At 38.4% G+C, this 25431-nt stretch overlaps 1 protein-coding gene across 1 annotated transcript in view; it reads right to left on the bottom strand.

Moving 5' to 3' along the window:
• LOC121331059 (collagen alpha-1(XXIV) chain-like) overlaps positions 1-25431 on the bottom strand; it is a 125891-nt gene that overhangs the window by 15164 nt on the left and 85296 nt on the right. The window contains exons 29-45 of the mRNA XM_041278206.1: positions 21487-21540; positions 21057-21101; positions 20603-20647; positions 17422-17475; positions 16247-16300; positions 16102-16155; positions 15467-15520; positions 11827-11880; positions 11252-11359; positions 10779-10832; positions 10545-10652; positions 9368-9421; positions 8193-8246; positions 7693-7749; positions 7105-7158; positions 6594-6647; positions 4770-4823 (exon numbers count right to left, since the gene is read on the bottom strand). Coding sequence (XP_041134140.1) covers positions 4770-4823; positions 6594-6647; positions 7105-7158; positions 7693-7749; positions 8193-8246; positions 9368-9421; positions 10545-10652; positions 10779-10832; positions 11252-11359; positions 11827-11880; positions 15467-15520; positions 16102-16155; positions 16247-16300; positions 17422-17475; positions 20603-20647; positions 21057-21101; positions 21487-21540 — 1011 coding nt within the window. The remainder of the gene's footprint in view (positions 1-4769; positions 4824-6593; positions 6648-7104; positions 7159-7692; positions 7750-8192; positions 8247-9367; positions 9422-10544; positions 10653-10778; positions 10833-11251; positions 11360-11826; positions 11881-15466; positions 15521-16101; positions 16156-16246; positions 16301-17421; positions 17476-20602; positions 20648-21056; positions 21102-21486; positions 21541-25431) is intronic.

Genomic DNA, 25431 nt, shown 5'->3' with positions numbered 1-25431 from the left:
AATACAATGAGACATTATAAATCACAATACTGCCTACCATAATTGGCCAAACTTTAATTTCCCATCACAGGTGACAAGCAATTGGATACACTGTTCTCTATAAAAATGTGACCAAAACAATTCCCCTATAGTGTAATCTGTCTGCAGGGACGTGCATCTCCAGCAAGGGATAGCTAGTGGAGTCCCTTAGTTGACTAAAATAGTCTTAAAAAGACTTATTCCTATATGATTATGTTAATAATTCCCATGTTTGCTTATTTTTCAATACAGGTATAAAGTACTTAAAGGTTTTGTTTATGGCGATTAGATTATAGATGATTTCATGTTTGTTCCAACAACAACAATATATTTGACCTTTAGACAGAAGATTTCCTTCAAGAAATCACCATGGAAAAATACTGATGTAGCTTTTACTGTATTTGAAAAACTTTATCTTGGCTGTTAAATAAATCCCAAACACTTACCAGTATTCAATGTGTGTGGGCATTATATCTCTAAACTGTACTAAAGTTTTAGCCAATATATATATATATAAATTCACTAACACTCGTTATATGACATATCAGTCAACAAGTCTTAACAAGTTACTGCATGAAGAGAAAAATGTAACAAGGTCTAAGGGCTATTAATAGATGTGAAGAAAATGAAACCAATATGTGGATATTATATTAGCCCAGTAAAATCCCACTTCTTCAGTTGTCTAAAACTTTCAAAATTATCTTACACTTCCATCTTTTTGGCAACAGTAATGTGTATTTATTCTTCTAGTTTGAGAACTGCACATGGAAAATGCACAATAGACACTGTAATACGGCAGGGAAGGGGTTAAGTTTTCCCTGCCCAAAACCACGGGTGAATGCACATTTGTTTGTTTAATTGTTTTAATTGTTTAATTATTAGTTATCCCCTGCACCAGGTGTGTATTGTAAATTAAAGCCAGGTGCAGGGTATTTTAACAGAGCAGCCAGTCTGTTTGGGGCTGTAGTGTAAAGAGCCTGGTTTTGTGTGTGTGGGTGTGGGTGTGGGTGTGGGTGTGGGTGTGTGTGTGTGTGTGTGTGTGTGTGTGTGTGTGTGTGTGTGTGTGTGTCTGTCTGTCTGTCTGTGTCTGTGTGTAAGTAACCGTCAATAAGGTACTGTGAATAAACCTTCGTGTGTTTGTTTTTTGTTAGTTTTAAAACAGGTAAACAGCCTAGCTGTCCTGTATTATAGTTAGGTTCCTATGTGTGTAACTAGTGCTTGAAAAAAAGCTAGTATTTGGTTTTGTTAATTTGTTTGTATTTACTAAAAGTGCGTGCAAGCGCTATAAAATTCCATTTCCGTGTCCTGGGTCTTGTCTTAAGGGGGCAATGAACCGTGTGAGTTGCAGTTCTTTCACAACACGTAACATTTAGAATACAGCGAGCCTAGATAACCAAAAGCAAGCAAAGGCTAAAAATAAATAAATAAATAAATAAACAAAAACAAAAACCCCCAACAACAACAAACTCAATGTGCCGTAGACTGAGGACTGGTTTCCCATCCAGAATTGTGAATAAAAATAGCATTGTGGTCAATCGGTGGATATGTTTATGACATAAATTTTGCAAGGGCCTTTTAGATCATTTGCCATTTGGCTAATGAGTCAGGGGGGGATGTGATCCATGGAAGAGTGTTTTACAGACAGCTCATTAATCAACTGCTATTTAGGCACTCCAGATAAACATTACAAAACAAGTTTTGATAACTGTCTGAGAAATATTTTGTTCTGGCAACAAAAGTAAATTAAAGTTACAGGTTCTAAGATCTGGCAGTACTGTTTAATGTGTTTAAGTGTTACATGGAAGCTGTTAACAAGAGTCAGCCATTGGTAAATCGGGGAGGTGGACATAAAGGATTTTCTCTGCTCTCTGGACAAAGACACAGAACCAAAGACACTAAAGTTAAATAGCAAGAAACTTCAAAATTCAATTTCTTCTTTTATGTCCCCTTACCTTTTTATGTTGTATACATCCATTGGAAATGGTTCTTATTGCAATTATTCAAATACTGTGTTGTATAATATTAATATAAGAACATTTTAACAGATCTAGCCCACATTACATATGTTTATGACAGGTGACTAGAACTGAACAGCAGCTCACAGTCAATGCACATTAACGCAGACAACAAAATAAAAACGCAAATTGCAATTAGAACCACTCAGAATGACTGCCAATGTCAAACGTGGGTGGGGAACAGTGCACGTTTGAAGTTACTTACTGTTTAGGCAATGTTCAAAAGGAACCCCACTTTCTGCTAAGTTCATTAGTTCATCACGCTTCAAAGGCAAGGAATGCGCTTGGCTTTCCTGCAAGCCCAGGATGGGTGTTCCAGCAGGATGATGTTGTTCTTGTTTTGGTTGCAGTGGATAAAAGGTTTTCTGCACTGCCCCACTCACACCCCACTGCCTTCTTTAGATTGCTCAGATTAAGCCAACCCACTTGTTTTTATGTTTAATGACTACAGTTCTAAATTAATACGTTTTAAGGATGTTTTTTTTTTAAATGCCCTTTCCTACCAGTAATTTGTTTCAATATCCTTGTTTTCTCTTCTTATAAACTTGTTCATTTTCTTAATTGAAGCATTTCTGAGGGAATAACCCCCTCCCTTCTAAGGAAATATTGTCATTCAGCTGGCACGTGCAAACGTTATGCATTTCTCTATTTGAAGTATTATGGATTTTCTTCTATTTATTGCATCTTGTAAAGTGCTTTGTGATGGTGTTCCATTATCAAAGGCGCTAGATAAAATAAAGATTTATTGATTGATTACAAAATAAACCTTTCTTTAGAAACACAATATTTGTTACAGCACAAGGCTAAAGACAGTTCTCAGTTTGCTCACTTCACAGGTCATTTTACTTCAGCAGAGTCTTCAGGGTCAAAGCATGCTACTGGCGGTAAACCATGTCAGTCAGTAAGGGAAGCAGCTGGTTGACGAGTGACAGGAAAGTAAGCATTGAAGGGGTGGGCACAATCCGGGTGAAATGACCAAGTGCAAGGATACCTGAAAGCAGGGCTTCCATGGCTTTCTTTCAGCGGTTGTAGTATAAGATATCATGCTATAAAATGAGCACGCATGCTTGCTGTAAATGTGTTTCTTTCAAACCTGCACATCTGAAACCTACATAGTGACTGGAAATTACAAACAAATTACTCAATAATATGAGTTCAAGAAGAAGAGGTTTAAGAAGATGTATTATCATTTTTTTTTACTGATTTACGACTTCGGTTTGTGCCTGTTATTTTACGCATGCCTCTCACTGGCGTAGATTCAACTATCTGTTTGTATGTGAAACTTCCTGTTTAAACGTTTATGGGACTTTACTTATCTTAAAATAAAGCACCTTAAAATATAAAATAAACCAAAAAAATACCTATATTGAATAACAATGGCAATACATACATTTTGTTTTGGTTTATTTTATATTTTAGGTGTTTATTTTAAACTTGACATTAATACTAAAATAAACATAGCGGCAGCTAAAATATACATAGACAAAGAAAAGCTTTCTGCGATATTCTTAAATTAAAGCGCTGAAAGTACAGGGAAGCATGGTTAAGGTATAGATGAGTAGAAACATGGTAAACTGCAGAATTTACCATGGTAAAGTCCATATATAGAAACAAGCTTAGTTTTGTTTATCCTTTCTGTTTTTTGGGACCCTTTCTTTTAGATCTATGTTTTGGTTTGTTTTCGCTATGCCAGGGTCTGCGCTACATTCACATCACATTCAGTTTTGTCCTGTTTGTTTTTTATTTTCTGCTGCCTGCTTTTTTGTAATCTTCCTAAGGTCATGCAATTTTTGTATGTCAAGTGTCTGTCGCTTACAGTGTCCCAGAGAATTAATTTTGTTATTTCTTTCCATGTTTCGGTTCTTAATATTTTTTGGCCCTGCGAATTGTTAAATAATATGTCTTGCTTTTTTTCCCCATTTCACTAACCGGTCAATTTCGTCTTTGTGGAAATTAGTTTTCCTTTTCTTTTTGGACTGTGCCATAGTTTCATCAAGGTCGAAGTCTACAGAAGCCAGAGCTCGATCTATTATAGTTGCCTTCTACTTCTTCCTGTTCACTATACCACTCATTTATCTTTGCCAGAAGGAAGTTCTGAATCTTGACTTTCAGCATTGCGAATCTATTTATAATGAGATGCAAAGTCTGATCTATCCTGTATAATGAGCAGCTATTTATGCTGTTCATAAACTTGTGGTGATATTATGGTAGTTGTTCACAAAAAAGAGTTGACTAAATTGCAAGCACACATTCTACAAAGGACGGAGGCTATGAATTTGCAGTACTTACAGACATGTGAGTAATATTAGTACATACAGCCCTATACCTTTAGCTCTTAGCTCTGAGCACATAATAGAATAGGGGTTAAACAGTTACATTTACAGGGATGAAACGTAATATGCAACAAAGGGTTAACCCATCTCGGGTTCCCACAAGGTGGGCAGATATTCAATAGCCTTTGCAACAATGATTATCTCACAGTGATGAAAAACAGGTAACTAAATATGTAGCAGTATCAGGGATTAGTGTGGTTACTTTTTAAGATGATTCACTGTAACAAGATAGGGGGCGTTAATTCTCATGAAGGGACTAGCTTGGCTGTCTTGGTCAGTTTTCTACAAAAGCTAGCTTAGTTTAGTGAACTAGTTTAGTGAATGTCGAACTAGTCCTGGAACATGACTGGGTATCTCTGAGGGTCTGCGATGGCATGTCTCCCAGTGCTGAGAGTGGTCTTACCGGTGGCCCTCGTTCTGCTTTGGGCCCCTGCTCGCCACGCTCCCCTGGGTGCCCCTTTATAAAGAACAACACAAAGGAAATGACTCAGTCACATTCATAAACAACTCAGTCACATTCATAAATGACATTCATTTCTCACTTCACTTCTATACTCAAATGACAGATGCATTTCAAACTTCTTTTACATCAAAGGAAACAATATGATACTGAAACAAATGTGCTCAAGAAAAAAAAAAAAAAGTCCTCAAGAAATGTATCTGGGGAGCATAATTAGGCAGCCAATCAAAATCATTATTTTGCAGCCAAGTTAATTGTGTCTTTTCAAACAGCTGTGCAACTCATCTGAAGAAGTCTCCTCTCATAAAGCAGGGAAATGCATTCTAACAATTTCATTTACTGGACCTGGGGCTCCAAGAAAGAACCCCTCCTTTAAGTGCTGAGATTTTAACTGTCTTTGTATCTCATGTACATTTATAGCAGATTCACAACTAGCATAGGTAGCTAAAGGCTGGTGTCTACTTCTCTCGCAGACAAAAGCCGTACATCAGCTGCAGACATGGATGCAGCAGAAGGATTGAAGCACCCCAAGTTCGCAGACTTTTTGACGCAGCAAAGTTATAGTAGCTGTTGGTCATACTTTCAGCCAGTCTGCTTTACTGCCGGTGTCGACTTGTGACTAGGGTTGCCAACAGGCTCTACAATCCCAGGACACTTGAGACAGAACAGGATTTTAAAATTGCCCCTAAACTGAATGAAGTGAATGTGTAAATTGGCTGCTATATATCTGCTAAAATGAATACTATTGCTGAATTACTATGAGCAGATAAAACTGTCAAAACAAATAAAAATGACCAGCTGAGCAACGTTACGGATTTAATTGTGAGTGCATTTGCATGTTATGGGCGGTTTAATATTAATGAACAGAAAAAAAATAACGATGTCAACCTATTAGTGACTCAAAATATATATATATATATTATAGATATATATATATAATATATATATGATATATATATCTTATAATATATATTACTATATATCACAGAAATAAAAATACATACACAGTTATTATTATACAAGTGTTTGCTGCGCCTGGTATTTAAGCACCAATATTAATTCTAGCAAAGGTTCATTTATGCTTTAATTTCATTCAGTTTAGGGGCAAGTTTAAAATTCTGTTCCGTTGTTCGTGTTTATGAACTTCTTCTACTAAGAGTTCCTCAAAAACGTGCTCTATCACGCTTCACTGGCTTGCAACCATGCGACAAATGTTGGATTTTTTACACATCATCTGATCCTGTGCGTTTTGCGGTGGCAGACACACAAGAAAAGGCCGTACGACTTTTTAAAAAAGATGCGGCTCGTTGCAGTGCGGATGATGTCATTCCAACCGTCGGTGACCACTCACTGAGACCAAAAATTGGGGTGGAGTCAGACGTATAAACCAACCCTAAGTTTATAAAAGGTATGTTGCCATTGGTGACAATATATAAACATTTATACAGGGTCATGTATTAACATACTGGATTTGTTTGGGGGATGCATGGACATTATGTATGTAACCTTATTGTGGGAATTGTGTGTTTATAAGTTTTAAAATAAATTTCCACAATACAAAGTTGTATATGTTATGGTTTAAAACATGCAACACCCCTAAACATATTTCATAGGGTATATATATATATATATATATATATATATATATATATATAAGGTAACTCCAGGGTGATGCAGCAGTTTCCAGCACTCTGTGTTCTGTTATATTGTTAAACACATGGACGATCATTTGTGTATTTTAGACGGTTCAATTAAAAAGAGACTTACTGGTGATCCTTGCTGTCCAATGGCTCCTCTAGGCCCAGGAATACCATCATGACCCTGCAAATACAACCAACCAGTCATTGTACAGCAGCTATCACAACTGGAGCTGAAGCTCATAGGACTTGTGTGGTTACTTTATCAGAAATTGATATGTTGGTGCTGAAGTGACAAGTCCCATGCAGTATACTAGGCCTAGATTTGTGAAGAGCCTTTTATTACACACAATATCACAACAACTGAATGCAGGTAGTGAGGATGATTTATCACACAGGGCTTAGTGAATAGCACACTGTAGACTCATTTGGATTGTTAGGTCAAAAGATTTCAAATTCAACTGGGAGATAGAGACCTCCCAGCAGCCTTTGTGACTTCCATAATGATATGCTAATCCCCTGATTCCAAGCAACAAAGAGTCACTACAAAAAAAATAAATAAACATCTCAAAAAACAAAAAATACTTGCTTAATTACTACTGTTATTTTCATTCTTTTTTTTTTTCTTTTTTTTTTCTTACCTTGTAGCCTTCATCTCCAGGCTCTCCCCGCTCCCCACGCTCACCAGCAGAACCCTACAAATCAGACACAGGTTAGATAAGCCTTGGTAAATAAAATTAAAACTTTAGCAAAAAGACATTGCAAAGGTTTAGCTATTAAATGAAATGTACTGCAGTGTGCCAGCACAGTGAACAATAAACTCTTCCTGGGGTCTCAAAGCTGGCTCTCGTCGTTTCACTAGCATCTGTTGCCAAACCCAGCTTCAACATGATCCTTAACCTTTCCACTGAAGGGTGTAAACTGGAGATCTCAATCACATGAAAGAAACATCAGATATAGATGCAAAGAAGTAACACCTACTATAGTGTTGGTGACCTTTTTAATTCATAAAAATATATTCTTAACAATCTATTCATAACAAATCTATTCATGACAGATCCATTACAATAAATCAATCCTCGTTGTGCCAGCATGCACATATTCTCACATGCCACATTAGGATATGTATTACACAGTGTACAGCACATAGAACTTTGGCAAGCCCGTTACAACTTTCAGACATTCACATTGTAGATAAATAGTGTATGTTTAAAGAAAGCAAGACCTACTGGTTCACCTAAGGGCCCGGGTGGTCCTGGTACAGTGCTGTCTTCTCCTGGAAAACCCTAGAATAGGTTAAAATGATCATTAGATAAAAATCTAAACACTGCAAATGTGAGCTGTCAATATCAAGTACAATCCAATCCAATCCCCTATAGCGCCTGTCATCACAAAAGCACAAAAAAATAACACTTAAAGTGTGCATGATACGGTCTAATACAAAATAATTAAGAGTCTAAAACAAAATTGCAACAAAAAGAGTTTTAAACAAGACAAAAAAAAAAAGTTCTGTTGTAAAATTTGGAAATCACTTGCTTGTTCTAGATGCCATAATAGGTTGAACTACACCACAAGAAAGAGCCAATTATTATGTATAAAGACCCAATTATTATATCAATGTCATGAAAAAAAACACAAGAGGCCTTGCTTGAATTTGACATTCCAAGCAGGTACCAGTTTTGAAGCATCCCAAGGTGAGATGTTCATACTGTACACAGAATATTCTTACCTTCACACCTTTAGGACCAGGTGGACCAGCTGGACCTGGTTTGCCTAGATGACCCTGTGAAAATATTTTTAAAAATAACAAATATCATACTTCAATTTCATATATTTTATTAGGTTAAGGATGGTGGTCAGAAAGAATACCTCAATAACACTGTCCTATACTTTTTGGTTGGACAACCCTAACAAAGCTGCCACTAATTTTAAAAAAACAATAAAAAAAAAAAAAAAAAAATATATATATATATATATATATATATATATATATATATATATATATATATATATATATATATATATATATATATATATATATATATATATATATATATATATATATATATATATAATATATATATATACTGGGGCACCCCGAGGGCTCACCGCGTAGACCATTTCCGTGAATCGCATCTCAGTTCTACGTGGGATTATTTCACTTGCAGACCCAAACTCAGGTCCGATAAAGTGAGGTGTACAATTGGCGAGGGTCCCACTCCACATTTTAACCGGCTCCTTAGCTCCCAAGTGGTCCACAGGAATATGAGTGACAGTGTACTGAGAGGGGTGCTACCAGAGCAGGTACCGCGAGTGTAGACTCTCCAGGCGATGGTGCTCCAAGATAGCTGCATGGCGGGGCTGGAGTGCAAAAAGAAGCTGACAGCACACGTTTCGGAGGATACATGTGCTCGTCTTCCCCTCTCCCGGGTCAGCACCGGGCTTGCAGCAGTGAGCCAGGCTTACAAATTGGGCATTTCAAATTGGGGAGAAAAGGGGGTAAAATACAACTGTCACAAATTCCACATTTAAAAAAAAATAATATTAATAATATCAGCTGGCATCATTGGACCAGTCACGTTCAGTAAATATAATCAATTAAAGAGATGTTTTGGGGTGCAAATTCTTTTGCCCTTGACTTACTTCATAGCCATTTCAGATAAAGCATGACGATTTTATATCTGCCAAAAAAAATTGCATGAAAATTTAAAACGCATATAATTTTCTGAGGTGTAATCTGATCTTATTTTACATTCCTGTTATTGTATTTCTCTTAAGCATCAATATTTGAAGCTATGTGAGAACTGCACTCCAGATATGTCTGCAGATTTTATCAACTTGCCCCGTGAGCCACGTCAAAGTGAAGAAATTGCATAACCAAAACGTGGAGTTGAAGCGACTTACACTGTATCCCGGAATTCCCGGCTCTCCTGCCGGACCCATCAATCCCAAATGCCCCTGCAAATGAAACAGAAATCTGTAAAACAGTCTAGTCTATAACCCGGAAAGTAAACATCACTTGAACCAAGACAGTCCAGTCAAACTTACACACCACCCCTCGTGCTTGACTGTGTCTTTCTTATAATGCTTATCAAATCTGCCAAAGGGTTACAATTTGTTTGTGGTGTAAGGGCTGGGTGGGAGTCAAAAAAAAAACAGACAATCTAAAGTATATTTCTTCAGAAGCATTTGTCTGTTGCAGACAAATGTAATAACAGGCTGCGTGGGGAGTAGTAATGATATACAATATCCAATCTACCTGACAATGTGAAGTAAATTACAGTAGAACCTGTCATGTATCTGTCATGAACCTGATCCTGTAAGATACGATAACCACTATTAACCAATGGACCTCTGGCATGTGTCATTTACACACGCTGCTACCAACTGAACGGTACTGGTCTGTCAATCTGCTGGTCATGATCAGACCAAGATGTTCCATACTTGTCACGCCATTGATTTAGCTGGCTTAGGTTTACAAGGGAAGCTGTGATTAGCTCTTTGTTCTGAAAATCATGCTTAATGAAGTTACTTAAAATAAAAATAAATTTTTCATTCCGCTCTCTCCGAGAACTTGAATCACTGAATCACACCAGCTAGGGTTTAGCAGTTACAGGTCAGTAGGGCCCCTGAGCTTTTTTACTTAAAAGAATGTTTAGTCTAAGGTGAAAAGTTCATAACGACCATTCAGGGAATATCAAAAGACTGTTAAACAGACAATTTTGTAACTAAGCTATTCCAAATGACAGGCACCTTACCTCAATGTTACACACCAGTTGTTTCGACACTGAAAATGTTAACCTTGTGCCGTTTTAAAACCTGAAATCATATGCTGCAATGCTGTACTGTACATTCAGGATCAGCATTAACATATACTAACCCTAACTAAACCTAGCTGATCAGATTCAATACATGTTTCAGGATTAGTCTTTATCAAGGGCAGATTCTTAATAATGCAAGAATTCTGTAGCCATGCTCAGGAGAAAGTTTCAAATCTAAACAGTTCTGAACAAGGCATTTTGAAAGTTCCTATCGTGTTTTTGTGTTCCAAAGTTTGTGGGGCTGGAATGCAAAACCGTACCACGGGTCCTCGAGTTCCTCTTGCACCTTTCAGTCCTGTTTCTCCTCGTGGTCCTGGATCCCCTATAGACCCAACTTCTCCAATATATCCAGTGGGGCCTCTCTCACCCTGACAGAATAACAGATATGATAAAAAAAGGAAGGGACTTAACATCCACAGAGAGGCTGTCATGGGAAGCTATTGTTGCTTAGGAGCACTGACATCGGTATTGTCTGTCATGAATGATATGTGTACCTTCTTTCCTGGGCGACCGTGCTGTCCTGGAAGTCCTGGTTTTCCTTCGAGTCCCTGTGTTATCAAACACAAAGATCTCTGTAACTCAAGCACGGCTGTAAAGTTCATTATATTACATGTCTCCAGTTATTTCAATGTATGACCAGTGAAAATGAAACTAAAAATGCCTTCAGGATTGACAGCATGATAACAGACGACAAAAAACAACAACAAGGACCATGCATGTTTAGCCAACTGGAAAAAATATTTGCGTGTGTATAGAGTGCCATGCCTGTGACTATTCATTCAAAAACACTGAAGCTTAGCTGTAACGTATGAACAAACCAAGACAGCGATCTTACAGACTTCCAGTTTACTCAGCTTCAATGTTTGTTTTCAGTGTGGTTTAGTGGATGGAATGCAAAAGACCCCTTCTGGGTATGCTGATGCTTTTTTAACACAAAAGCTTTGTGAAATCTCTCAAAGACTCTTACTTGTACTCCGTTTCTTCCCACGTCACCAGGAGGACCAATGACCCCGGGGTCTCCAGCATCACCTGTGTCACCGGTCTCACCGAAAGGTCCTGGGTCACCGATCTCCCCCTAGAGAATAATATGAGAAAACCACTATGACGAATCAGAATAATCACACTGTCATCAGGTGATTTCATTAACACTGCAACCACACATTTAATCAAGTACTGTAGATGCAGTAGAATTATACGCATAGTTATGAATGTTAGTAATACTAAAAGTGTGTTCATACAGTGTACTAATGACACTTAAAATAAAGTGTTATGGATGTAATAACATAATGCCACTCCACCAATCCAGTGAATATATACACATAAATATGGAACTGTGGTTTGGGGGATGTGATATATATATATATATATATATATATATATATATATATATGTGTATGTATGTATGTATTTATATATATATATATATATATATATATATATATATATATATATATATATATATATATATATATATATATATATATATATATACACATACACTAAACTGATGCAGATGTCAGGTCAAATCCATCTTTCTTTTACCTTCAATCCATCTTTTCCTTGTATACCATCTTCACCTGCCAGACCTGGTTGTCCCTAATTTCAGAGCACAAAACACAGTTTTTATAAAATCTATTCATATGATGTAATTCACTTTATTATTAGGGATCAGGTGTGTGAGACTTTACACCATCACAAAACTACTTTTCTGTTCCGTGGAGCCAATGGAAACACAAAAGCAGCTGAAATGATATGAACACTAGTAGAACAGCACCATATCATATCAGTACCATTATTCTGAAATGATAAGAACACTAGTAGAACAGCACCATATCATATCGGTACCATTATACTTCTGTAAAATGACCACTGTGCCATGCGTTAGCCATTGTGTTGCTAATGGTTCTGCTAAAGGTTCTGCAGGGTGTTACCCTGGTATTACTATTGCATCCCAATGTCATCTTTCAACTAGTTTCTATGAGTAAAACACAACACAAATTCTGTCACTCATTCAGCCATTTTATTGGTTCAAATCCTGGGCCGTTACCTATATTCCCTTCTGAACTCTGTGTGCACATTCTAACAGAGAGTATGTGATTTATCAACACTGACGTTTGCGTGAGAATGTTCGTAGACACAAGCACGCTCTGGAACAGACACACGATCGATTTACAGACTCCTATTAAATCGGCAAAAGATCTGTAATCAGTGCAATATGTAAAATAATAACATTCACATTAGGTTGATGTTATCGTTGCAATTGCGACGTTTATCACATATCATTCTTTCATAAATGATTGGCGTTATAAATTGACTATTACATTATTAATATTGATATTAATATTTAGGTAGTAGTATGATATAAATATTGGTTTCCACCACCATGATTATTACTCAATAAACAGAAGGTCATGTTTTTGTGACTCTTTGTAATTACAGAAGGCATTAATATGATACTGTAAGTAGTAGCAGGGGTGTAGGTGTAAGTTATATAAATTCACATACGGTAATATGTACTGTATATCATTTATATAATGGCTGATCTTGCTAATTCAGCTTTTTGGTGAGAGAGAGTGTTTCGGGATCAATATTACAGTCACAGCAAGTATGGAAGAACTTTTCACAAGATACGGCTTTCCAGAGGCAGTCCTGATGTAATGGAATTGTGGGAGATGTTGGGTTGGGTAGGTTGCACAGACCCACCAAGCGCACACTCCCTATTCCTGCACATATTCAAGTTCTGTCTACTACTGGCAGCTTTTAAAGTCAAATCAGAGATATAACTTTTTTAGCACATTGATGCCTGGAGTTTTTGGACTTGACCATTTTATTCTGTCCTCTGTACATTCAATTTCCCTAAGGGAAGAACAGCAGATAGAAGAAAAAAGGGATTTCCATTCAGTTGCTGGGTTCCCCAATACAATTGGTGCTGTAGACTGTACTTGTGTAGCAATTAAAGCAACAAGACAGAAAACAGTACCATTCAAATAATGTCCAGGTTATATCTGATGCCTGTCTCTGTCTACTAAAAACAGCAGTGTGGGCACTCGTCTAAAAAACAGCAGTGATAGATTTTACCATATGTGGCTATATAGGGGCGATTGAAATGCAAATTTCCACGTGCAAACAACTTTAGTTAAATTGAGATTTATTAACATCTATTACTTAGAAACATGCATATGAGTGTCTTATGCAAGATTGATAAATCAGGATTGAATTATGCATGTGACAATTCTAAAAGTATGTGTACAAACAAATCAAGTAATGTATTCATGCACAAATGACTGATGTAGGCCCATGTCGTTTTTGTTAGCAGACCCGTTTTTGGGGGCTGAAAACTAACAGTTCACAGAATGCACATATCGTACTGAATGAAGTTTAATTAATGAAGAGGGGAAGGCAGCTAATATAACGTTAGTTTAACTACCTCCCGCCATCTTCTCTTTCAGGGAACCTGGTTTATGGTAGATAAACTAACGTTCTCTTTCAATTCGAAGATTGCTACCAAAACATCATTATGGGAACATCGTTCTACTAGAGCCATCATGATGGAGAAAAGAATGGCAGCATATGATGGACGCTTAGTTGTGTCTGACCAAGGTCAGCGGTGTGAGCATGCAACCTCGAGGACCCTCGTGCCCACAGAGGGCAATGAGGGAACTATCACATCCAGGTGATAGAACCTGGAAAAAGTATGCGGGATAGCCGAGCTAGCCGCATCACAAATCTCAACCACGGAGGCACCTCGAAAGAGGGCCCATGACGTAGCCACACCTCTCGTGGAATCTGCAGCTACCCACCCAGGTGGGGGTAAGCCAGCACCGTCATACGCAGTTGAGACTGTGTCTGCAATCCAATGCGACAGTCGCTGCTTCAAAAGGGACTGTCCCAGGGTCCGTGTTCCATGGCAGACGAAGAGCTGGTCAGATTGACGCAGCGCTCTCGTCCTATCCACATAACATCTCAATGCCCGTACCAGGCAGAGAAGGTTCAACTTCTTATCCTCCTCTGTAGCAAATGGTGGAGGATGAAAGGACTCCAGTTCCACAGACTGATTCATGTGGAAGGCTGTAACCACCTTGGGGAGAAAAGCAGGGTTTGCATGCAGTGCAGGCCGGAGATCTGGAGCAACGTGTGCAACAGTAATCGCAACTCCGTGGCCACCGGCTCTGGGAGCGGGGCATCACGCAAGATATCAACCACCCACTTGGCCAAGTGGGTGCTCTGGGCCCCCGCCACATAAGCCCTCTGGACGTGTGTCTCCGTAACCCTGCAGGTTCGGGCACATAGGGTCCTTGGGCAAACCTCCCACCGGTGTAGCACAAGCAGAGTCTTACGCACTGCGATATTTAAAAAACACTGGGGCAGCTGTGCACGGTGCCTACCCTGACCGCATGGTCACACACCTGAGCAGTGTGTAGAGTACAACAGGGGACAGGGCTGAAGCCATGGCGGGCGATTGACTTGTTACAACACAGTTAAATATACACAACAGTACAATATCGTTAGTAATAGATATACGAGTACAGATGGGGGAGAGCACACTGTCTGATTGTAAGGCCTACACCGTGGTGAAAGGCCAACACAGCCTGCATACGTCTAAACTCAACAATGGGGCAAGCCTCGGTGAGGAGAAGCGAAAGAGAGAGAGTCTCCCCTGCGTGGCGGTTAAGTACCCTTGGAAGGTGGGACAGAGGGGCACACCGAGGGGAGAGGACCTATTGGCAGCTTTGACAGAAAGAGCTCAGTGACACCTACCAATAGAAAGGATTGTATCCCATAACGATGTTTTGGTGGCCATCTTCAAATTGAAAGGGAAACAGGCATTCTATCAGACCATATCTTCACAGCTGTCTGCAGCAAAAACACCTTATCTTGGCTGTCACATGTAATCACTGCTTTGGGATGTTATTTGGTGTGAAAAGCAGACAAACATCCATTCAAGTATTCTTTTGAAACAATACTTAAGAGTTCTCAGGACAACTGAAATCCATTTTGACCTGCAGATCACATTCTAATGTTCTCTGATAAAACAATCCTTAGAATGGAAATAAAGTTCTCTAAACCTGAAGTGTATTTAAAAACTATTTATTCTGGAGAACAGTGTTCCCTTGTGAAATGAATAATAAAAAAAAAAAAAAAACGTATGAACAACATAAGATAAACAAAGCAGATGACTCACCCTCATTCCTTGTTGTCCCTGCTCACCCTCACTTCCAGTAGGTCCAAAGTCTCCCTAGAGAAAACAGTTTACCCTTTTCAGTCTAAATGTTTCTCGTCTTTCCCTGTGCTTTCATCAATGTCCTCTGCAGCAGAGAAGCCAGCCAAGCATGAGACAGCTCTCTCCTCGATGTCTGCAGAATGACTGCTCCTTGCTGTCTCAGGGAGTCTTGCCTCTGAGTGAAAGCACTTATTTAAATGTGATCCTAGGCCAGGCTAGAGCTTCACTGGGAGATGCAGGGCCCTATTTACAAAGCTCAGTTGTTCAGAGACTGTTTTTTTAAGTCTGGTTTGATTAAGTAGCTTCAAACATCATTTGAATTGTCACTTATGATACCAAAAACAGTACTGCAATGAAACTGGATACCATTGCTAACAATTCAGGTCTTAATTAGAAACCTCATGGATTGTCACAGCCAGTCTTTGCACAAGGGTTGAGTAGTAGCCCCATTAGTCATGCCCATGGCCTATTACTTGGCACTCATTCACATTTTAATTCTCAGAAAATGTACACTCTTACCCAATGGATTGAACAGAGATACTTTACAACATCCCTTTCTCAAAGGGAGACAGCAGTTGATTATCCCTCAAACCCACCTTTTCACCAGGCTCCCCTTGATGGCCGGGTTCTCCCTCTGGTCCAGGGTGTCCCTAAAAAAAAAGGGCAGCTGCTGGTCAGTAACTCTCTTTTTGCTCCTTTTGTCTCCTCACAAACTCAGTACACTAATCACAGTATAGTCACCTGAAGGCCGATCTCCCCTGCCAGACCGGGCTCCCCTTGCGGTCCCCTGGGGCCCTAAAAAAACACAAAAGATTTCCAGAGAAGGATTTAAAATACCTATAAAATATAAGAACATCAAAACAAAACCAAGCTTCTGCCGCATATTGACCTTGAGGACAAATTACATGCCAGCTATGCCATACTCATTTTCAGTGGCACCTTGGATGCAGGTTTTGGTCAGTAATAAATGTCTGCTGTGCACGATATTGGTGACTCTCACAGCACAAAGCCTCGGCAAGTCAGGTTATCCTAAGCAATATTTATACCTGACCAACAGATCCATAGCCATTTAAAAGCACACCCATAATAGGAAAACAAAGTAAAGTTTCTATGGCCTTGGTCCACCTCCATTTAATATATACTATGCTATTATATTATTTTAGATAGTAACTGTGGGATAGGTCATGGAAATGACAGGTCTGATCAGCATTTCTGATCTGTCCAGCTGGTACTGTCTGATAGAAATGCTTAAATTCTAAAAGCTTGTCTTTGAATTCCTCAGGAAGCTAATGACTCTTCTTTGAAAATGGCTGCCTCTATGTCACATTTTGGTTCTTCTTTTCTCGGCAGTCAGTCACGTTGCTGTTTGTGTACTCTGGCAGTCACGTCTTGTGTTGGTGATTTTAATACATGTATCACTATACTGCACTCGAATTTAAGACACAGGCTATTTTTTAGAAGCAAAAAATGGTTTAAAAAGTGTGTTTTAAATTCAAAGGAATACAGTAGTAATTACAGTGAACATAGTGTCCAATTACTATTGATAAAGGAGGGTTTGAGGATATTGGTAAGTAATTTGTATGACATTGGATAAAGTTCCCTTTATTTCTATAGTAACACAGTAACTGGGCCTGGAAGCAGGAAGTTGGTCATTTTTTTGCTTAGTCTTCAATGCCAACAGAGCAGAACACAGTTCTCAACAAGCAGAACACTGGGGCAGCTGTGCACGGTGCCTACCCTGACCGCGTGGTCACGCACCTGAGCAGTGTGTAACGTACAACAGGGCACAGAGCTGAAGCCATGGCGGGCGATTGACTTGTTACAACACAGTTAAATATACACCTATTTATTTAGAAAAAAAATGTCCAAGAAAAAGCACAAGCTAAATAAAACATCAGATAGAAAGAGGTACTTACTGACTCTCCATGGGCTCCTTTCTCCCCTGTGCTTCCAGGATACCCGGGTGTACCCTTAAAGATTAACAAAAAAACAACAGATTTGAAACTGCAACAAATGCAGCGTGTTCCGTTAGTGGGCCACTGTGGCAATGTTGCCCTGCTCGTGTGTACGTCTGTGTTGTATGTTGTGTGTTAATGTTGGTGTATTGTAGTTGGTACACGGGATATAATATGGGTTGTGAGCACAAGTGTTTAAAATGTATATGTGTATGTAGGCACGAGGATTGCACAATCACGCCGCGTGCATATTAAAGTGGGTAGTCAGTCTGGAAGCATGGGCAGCGCCATTAATTCACATGCAGGTGTACCGTGATTCCAATTGAATGATTGATTAGCAATCGAGTCTCGGTACAGCTGCGCGTTTTCACTCACTCGGGGTTGAGTGTTCGGCATGTGAAGAACGGGTTAGAGAGAGGAAAACATTTATATTATATAGCATAACAATTGCTATTTCACACTGGAAGTGCCAGCACGGTACATGTGTTCTGTTTGTCCACTAAAGCCTGCTTGCCCCACACACCCACATACACACACACACACACACACACACACACACACACACACACACACACACACACACACACACACACAAGGCTGTGTGGTCCACTGGTTAAAGAAAGATTTCGAGGTTAAAAGCGTGGCTCACTCAGTGACTCGTGTGACACTGGGAGCAAGTCACTGAACTCCTTGTGCTGCATCGTTTGGATTTTTGGAAAAAAGTGACTCTGCAGCTGATGCATAGTTCACACACCCTAGTCTCTGTAAGTCACCTGGGTAAAGGCGTCATTTGGATAAAGGCGTCTGCTAAATAAACAAATAATAAATAATAATAATAATAATAATAATAATAATAATAATAATAACACACACTGACTGAGCAACAAAGGTTTTAGAAGATACTGTGGCTCTGTTACCTCTGAAGGTACATAGCTGAAAACACTGCAATTCATGTTGCTTTGTAACAGACACCAAGGTAGGACACACTGAAAGCAGGCCGGAAAAGAAAAAAGTTTCATACAGTACAGTATCTATTATTGCCAAACCAGTGATTACCAGCCTGCCAAATGTATTTCCCAGAGAGGTTTTTATTTCCCAATCTCAAACCGAAATACACGTCTCTGGCTTTGAATTTATTGCATCCTAAGTATGAACAGCTGTGGAACCCTCAAATAAATCCACTCTTACTTTTCGTTTGTTCGTCAACCAAAGAGCATTTACGCTGTATTTAAGTTTTCTTTCACTGGTTTAACGAGATAACTAAAAATGCACTTAAAGGCTTTTTTTTACTGGCTTTAAAATGATAACAAATTAAAGGGCTGGTTTTAGCAAACACAGTAATGATGGCATTTATTCATTTATTGTACTGGAAAGGTTTAAGTGGCCCTTCTCACAGCAACCAGTGTTTCATAAACATACACAATGAGAGGCCTGCTGAAAGCTCTATGTTGCATCTCATTCCAGTGCCTGTTAGTTTTGGCAGAACTGGACTATATTATTTTTACCATGATAATTGTAGATCAGAAACCAGCAAGGGAGTTTATGTTTAATGTCTTAGAGCACAATAGAGTGTTTAGGAAATGCACAGCAGTTCCATCAGGGGAATGAATAAACATACTTCATGAATCATGTCAAACCATGTATTCCCCATTAATCCATATCAAATCTAATTTACATCATACTACAGCGATGGCCAAAAGTTTTGCACCATACGAACCATATATATATATATATATATATATATATATATATATATATATATATATATATATGTGTGTGTGTGTGTGTGTGTGTGTGTGTGTGTGTATATATGTGTGTATATATATATATATATATATATATATATATATATATATATATATATATATATATATATATATATATATATAACATGTAGATCTTTTGTTTAACATCATGTAATCAAAGAAACTAAATGATACTGTGAAAGTCTACCAGAAGCCATAATTGTTGTACAGCACTTCATGTTAGATTTCGAAGTGTCACATTTATACATTTGTGTCAGTTTTTTGTTAAGTATATGGAAAACTGCAAAGCGGTATGTAATTCAATATGTTAATGGAATATTATTCCGCAGGTTTCATTCGACTATATGTGAACGAATAGTTCTTTACACAGTAACTTGATAATACATCTTGTTTACCATGTACAGTAAGATAAGTCATTATTACTTAGCTGTAATTGCTCTGTTATAAGGAACTGACTGGCTGGAATACCGGCTAAAAGAATGTCCAGGAATGTACACTAGATGTCACTCTTGCCACTAGAAGAAGTTTGTTGTGTAAAAGATGCTGATGTTTAAATACTGTTCATGTTAATTGTTCCATTACGACGTAGTTCACTGGGTAATACAAACAGACGTCTCTCCATGCCTGGCCTTAATTAACATGTTTTATTTGTTTTTTGGTTTTATTTTACAGATAGTCATGAATGCTGGTTGTGCTGACAGGCATTTTCTATTAAATCATCAAAGGCCCTATCATTCTCTGGTAAGAAGTATTAAAGTGGACCAGCTGATGCAGCTAAGTGGCCATGGTCTTGATGTGGCCAGGAAAGCAACATTGCCAGATGATCTAGTGAAACATTAAATGTGGAAAGACAGTAAATATATAAAATAAACATAGCATCCAGTGAAAACTTAAACCTTGTTTATTGCCTTGGGCGCCAATTGCATATTTTCTTGAAGAAGCATGTCACTATTCTTTCCCCACAGCAGCCAGTGTAGCAACTGTAGTCCTCCTTAGTTAGAAATGTACAGACACCCAATAAATAAAATGTCATAAATAAATCAATAAATACATAAATAACTTGCAATCATGCAGGCCTCTCGAAATCAAAGGGTAAATGCTTTACTAAAACTTTCTGTTTAAAAAAACCCCAAATATTCCACTTCACAAGAAGCATCCTGCCTTTTGTTAACACCAAGCAAACCTTTTGACTGATTTTTTGTTTAATGAAATTTTTTAATAGCTGGCAATCTTGAACTAAAAGCAGTTTACAGGGTTCTTGACAGAAGCTGCATGGTTCAGTCTGTGTGAGATGAGAAGCAAAAGGAGCGGTCTTGACACATGTCTGCCCTCACAGCAAACATGTAGAGAAAAGGGTTTTAAAGACTGAAACTCACTGGTATTCCTGGAAGGCCTCTCTCTCCGGGATTCCCAGCTTTTCCCTAAGAAGTAAACATCAAACAGCTTCAAAAGCAGTTCACACAAGGTTAATAAGTGCAGATTGCAAGAGCAGATGACCATGCAATCTTACAAACAACGCCATGCCCTAAAGTGTCTCAGGTAAAATAATGTCCTTTGACATGGTCAGTGCTATGAAGCCTAGACAACATTCCCTGGACAACAAACATGATTTTGCTCCACATTTGGATGGGGTTATGATAATAGCATGTTGTGCTCCTTCCGCCTCTGAAGAGAAACAAACAGAACAAATTCTAAACACCATCCAAAATAGATTCACTGTAATCCCCCATCAAGTAGACACCAAAACTGAGAGCAAGGCTTGAACCCATCATTTACAGCACCTCAGCCAAACTAGAAAGTTATTGACAGCAATCTGAATCATTTACTCACAATGACTCCCTGTACGCCTTTCCTGCCGGGATCACCTCTTTCACCCTGCCAAGGAAAACGGATATATCAGAAAACTGAAGAAACAGAGGAAATCAAAATGTGGGTAAGCTTTAGGAATGCCTTTCAAAAGACATTTTGGAGGTCAATTCATACGCTCTGGCCAAATTTTATTTCAACTCCTATTCTTCTATTTAATATGTATGTATTGTATTTATTATATATCACACAGCAAACCATATCGCATCTTCTTCTACTAATTGCAGTGACACACTACAACTTTGCTTAGTAAATTCTTAAAGAAAATGAACCCCTGTTGGGTATGATGAAAGAGTACTATACTTCTTTGCCCTAGCTAACCCAGGATTTCCCTGCCATTCACATAATGCATAAAGTAGAAAATTCCCATTGATTTGACAAATCAAACAATTACCTTAATACCTTGTGGCCCAGGCTCCCCAGCCAGACCATCTGCACCTCGTGGCCCCTAAAATCAGATATCAGATATTGCAAGGTTAGGAAACAAAATCATGACAACATATATTTTAAGAGCAATACAGTCAAAAAAACTGCAGCAAACTAGGGACCTTAAAACATGTTCCAGCAGAGAACATTCCCTGAGCGGCCATTCTCAACTGGGGGTCTGCGGCCCCATAGGGTCCCTTGAGGAGGTTTCAAGGGGTCCTCTAAAAATAAACCAGAGAATGTGTTATTTTCCCTGGATGTTACACTGGAACCTATTAGCTTCATCATGTCGCAAGCATGCACAGAAATGAACACGTTCTCACGTAACACATTCTCGCATTACGTATGGTGTAATATAGAGCTATTTCAGCGGGACTATGACAAATTACACAGCAGAGGAAAAATCGTTTCAAACAAACAATAAATACCAGATATAGATAAATTTTTAATTCGACCATCAGCATCCAAACAACAAAACCGAAATTGTAAAGGAAATGTTTGGAGAGCAGAAGGCCAAGGAACTGGCAAAAAAACTAATGTGAAATGACACTGTCAAACGACAGATTGCTTTTATGTCAGAAGACGTGGTTTCGCAGTGCACTGATTGGCTGCGTGACAATGAGCTTACTACACAACTCGATGAATCCACAAACATTTCTAAAATGTCCCATTTACTCGCCTATGTTTGGTATGTGTGGAATAAGTGAATAAAGGAAGTCTTTCTGTTTTGCAAGGAGCTCAAGACAACAACAAAGTCAGACAATATTTGCAAACTGTTTGACATTTCATCAGATAGCACCCTCAGAATCAAGTTCAGTGAAATGCCGCTGGAGACATTTTGGTGTAAGTGTTTCAATGAATACAGCACTGCTTCTTCTGCAGCACTGAAAGTGTTGGTCCCATTCAGTACAACCTACTTCTGCGAAACCGGATTTTCAGCCATGACATCGATGAAAACAAAGTATCGAGCCAGGATGAACATTGACCATGACATGCGTGTGTGCTTGGTGAAGATACTTCCACGTCTTGCAGAATTGTTGCTCACATTGAGTAAGTAAAACAAAAATAATATCCATATATATAATTTATAGCGGGGGAGAACACCTGACCTAGATGTTTCTTAGACATGCTGTTGGGAATCAGGTCCATTGAATTAACACTGCATAGTCACAAGTAGGAAACCCAAACAGCGCCTACAAACACTGCAGAAACTCAGTTCCAGTCTCTCCCAGCAGGTGTCACTGGTGGATATGGAGCATTCTGATATCACATGGCAGAAAAAGTGAGGCCAAACAAAGTTAAATTGGCTATATATAGTATTGTATCGTAAATCTTTTGAAAATATTTTTATTTACTTTTTTTTTAATCCTACTTAAAGAGCAGCTTAATCAACCCTTAATTATTAATACTATCACGTACTGTGACCTCCTGAGTTCTGGAGCCACTGTTTAGTACTGAATCAGACCATTTGATTATTTTTTATGAAAGTAGATTTTATAATATTGTTTTAAGAAACTCCACTCTTAAAACCTACATAATGCATGTTTTATACACTTTCATCGCCCTACTGGCTTATAAAATATGCAAGCTGTCAAGAACAAGAAGAGGTGATTTGTCTCCTTAAAGCATTCTTGCATAACAATAATATGGTTCCATTCATGTATACTGACACTGATTCCATTGGCAGTGAACTTGGATGGTATAATCCGAGGTATAAATGTGTTCATTCAACTCCCTTTTATTTTGACTTGATGTCCAACCACAACTCAGATGTTTTTACTCCAAATAATTAACACAGAACCACAGAATTAAAACCACGGCTTCAGTATATAGCCTAGAAATAAAACCTCAAATTAAGCATAAAACCAACAGCAGAAACAGGCTTAAATTACCAGAAACAATTGAGTTTTGTACCTGTGCACAAACATGAAATTGTTAATAGATAAAAAGTTAGAAGCTAGTAAAAGACTTGTTATTGTCTTTAATGTATCACATTCCCTGTGGCCACTGATCCTGGATCTAAGGCATGGATTTTAAGATTCTTGACCACGTTTGAAACTCCAAATCAATATTTGCAAGGAGCTGGAAGTAAGCTATCATGTGATTCCCAGTGTATTAAAGACCCTGTGAGAAGTGTTTCAATACTCCAGGTATCTAATTAGCATTCCTCTCTCACTTTTCTCACACAATTTCCATAAACACACACATCTGCACTTCCACTCGGCTGGCACAGGCACCTTTCATTTCAAAAACACTTTGTAACAGACTCTTCTTGTATCTCTGGAAATGCTGTTCTTTGACACTGCAGTAACTTCTATTTATTTTATTGTATTTTCTGTGCTGGTATATTTTCTTTTTTTTGTTTGGTTCAAATGTAGTAAACAGTTTAAAAAGAGTCAAACCCAGTAAAACATAAATAAATCATGTAACTCGATCCAGTCCTTTGTACCAAACACAGTCTAACTTTTCTGCACTTGCTGAATGCTGTAAATATCACTTGTGCCTCTACCATGCGTCACTAGTGTTGGAAACTCTGATATACAGTATTATTGCGCCTTGTTACACATCCCCTTTACATTTTCCCTCCATTATACTGTTCTAGTCGTCGACATACAAAGACATGCTATCAAAACACTGCACTTCATAGCCAATGCAACTGCCATATTATACAGTAGTAGGTGAACTCCACATTGGAAGTAAAGGCCGCCACACACCAGACGTGATGTGATTTTACATTGGGTGGCAAAATACACTCCAGAAGCACTCTCCAGAAGCAACACAGACGTGATGCAAAACAGATTGGAAAACTGCCAGATCAATTAAACTAAAAATAATTACTATTGACAAAACTATGATCAGTACTGGTACATGATCGTCAATATTATGGCTTATTTAGTACCTTCGACATGGAATCCCATATATTACCTTTCAAATCTGTATCTTTATAATTGAGATGATCTTTGTCATAAAACTCTGGGTATTTTTCCACGGAAAATATAATTTTTTCTTCTGTCATTTTTTATACTGCTTCACCCTGCTGGACCACGTGTATGAAGCTGATTGGTGGGTTCCTTAGCTCAGCGGTTCCCAAATGGTGGGTCGTGGTAAGGTTCTACATGGGTCATCAACCGATAGCAGGCTGTGACAGCAGTACTCAAATGATCATAAACTACTTTTACTTAAACAGTTGGCAACACAAGTTAATTTGTTTTAAATGAAGATATTTTTATTAACGTTTTTGCTATTTTGAGAAAACATAAGCGTCTTGATGTCTGGTGTTCAAAGGCGTAACGTGCCTTTAAGGCTCATGTGCGCTGCTACGCTTTGTCTCGTGTAGCTCATTGTGTGTGTGTGTGTGTGTGCGTGTGTGACTAACTGTTGTATTCCTAAGCGCAAACAGCTCAACTGTTAGTTAACTGTTCAAAAATGGACCGTTTTCTTAAAAGAGGACCTGCTTCGAGTAAACAACGTACTGAAAAGGAACAAGCCAGCACAGAACTCAGTGCGAAAATGTCTGTCTGTGATCAGGAGGTAAGACGATAATTATTTAAAATTTGGTTTTGGATTTGTTGGACCCATGTAATCCAAAATTACAGTACCTGATTTGTACTGAGAGATTAGCAAATTAGTCAATGAAGACATCAAAATTGCAGCATCATTTGAACACCAGACATCCGTATTTAGCTGATAAACCAGTATGTTTCTTTTTACGTAAACAGAAAGAAAAAAAACAAACCGCAGAATTGCTTATTTAAAGCTGCAACGGTGTCAGAATCAGCATTAAAGGCATCCTATCTTGTATCGTTGAGAATAGCAAAAACCAAGAAACCTCACACGACTGGGGAACAACTTCTACTTCCAGCAGCCATTGACATGTGTGAGGTCATGATTGGTGTTGAAGCCGCTCAAAGAC

The sequence above is a fragment of the Polyodon spathula genome, chromosome 18 (assembly GCF_017654505.1).
Source record: "Polyodon spathula isolate WHYD16114869_AA chromosome 18, ASM1765450v1, whole genome shotgun sequence".
In the NCBI taxonomy this organism is placed as follows: Eukaryota; Metazoa; Chordata; class Actinopteri; order Acipenseriformes; family Polyodontidae; genus Polyodon; species Polyodon spathula.
The sequence above is the reverse complement of the archived record's forward strand: the minus strand, read 5'-3'. Positions and strand labels throughout refer to the sequence as shown.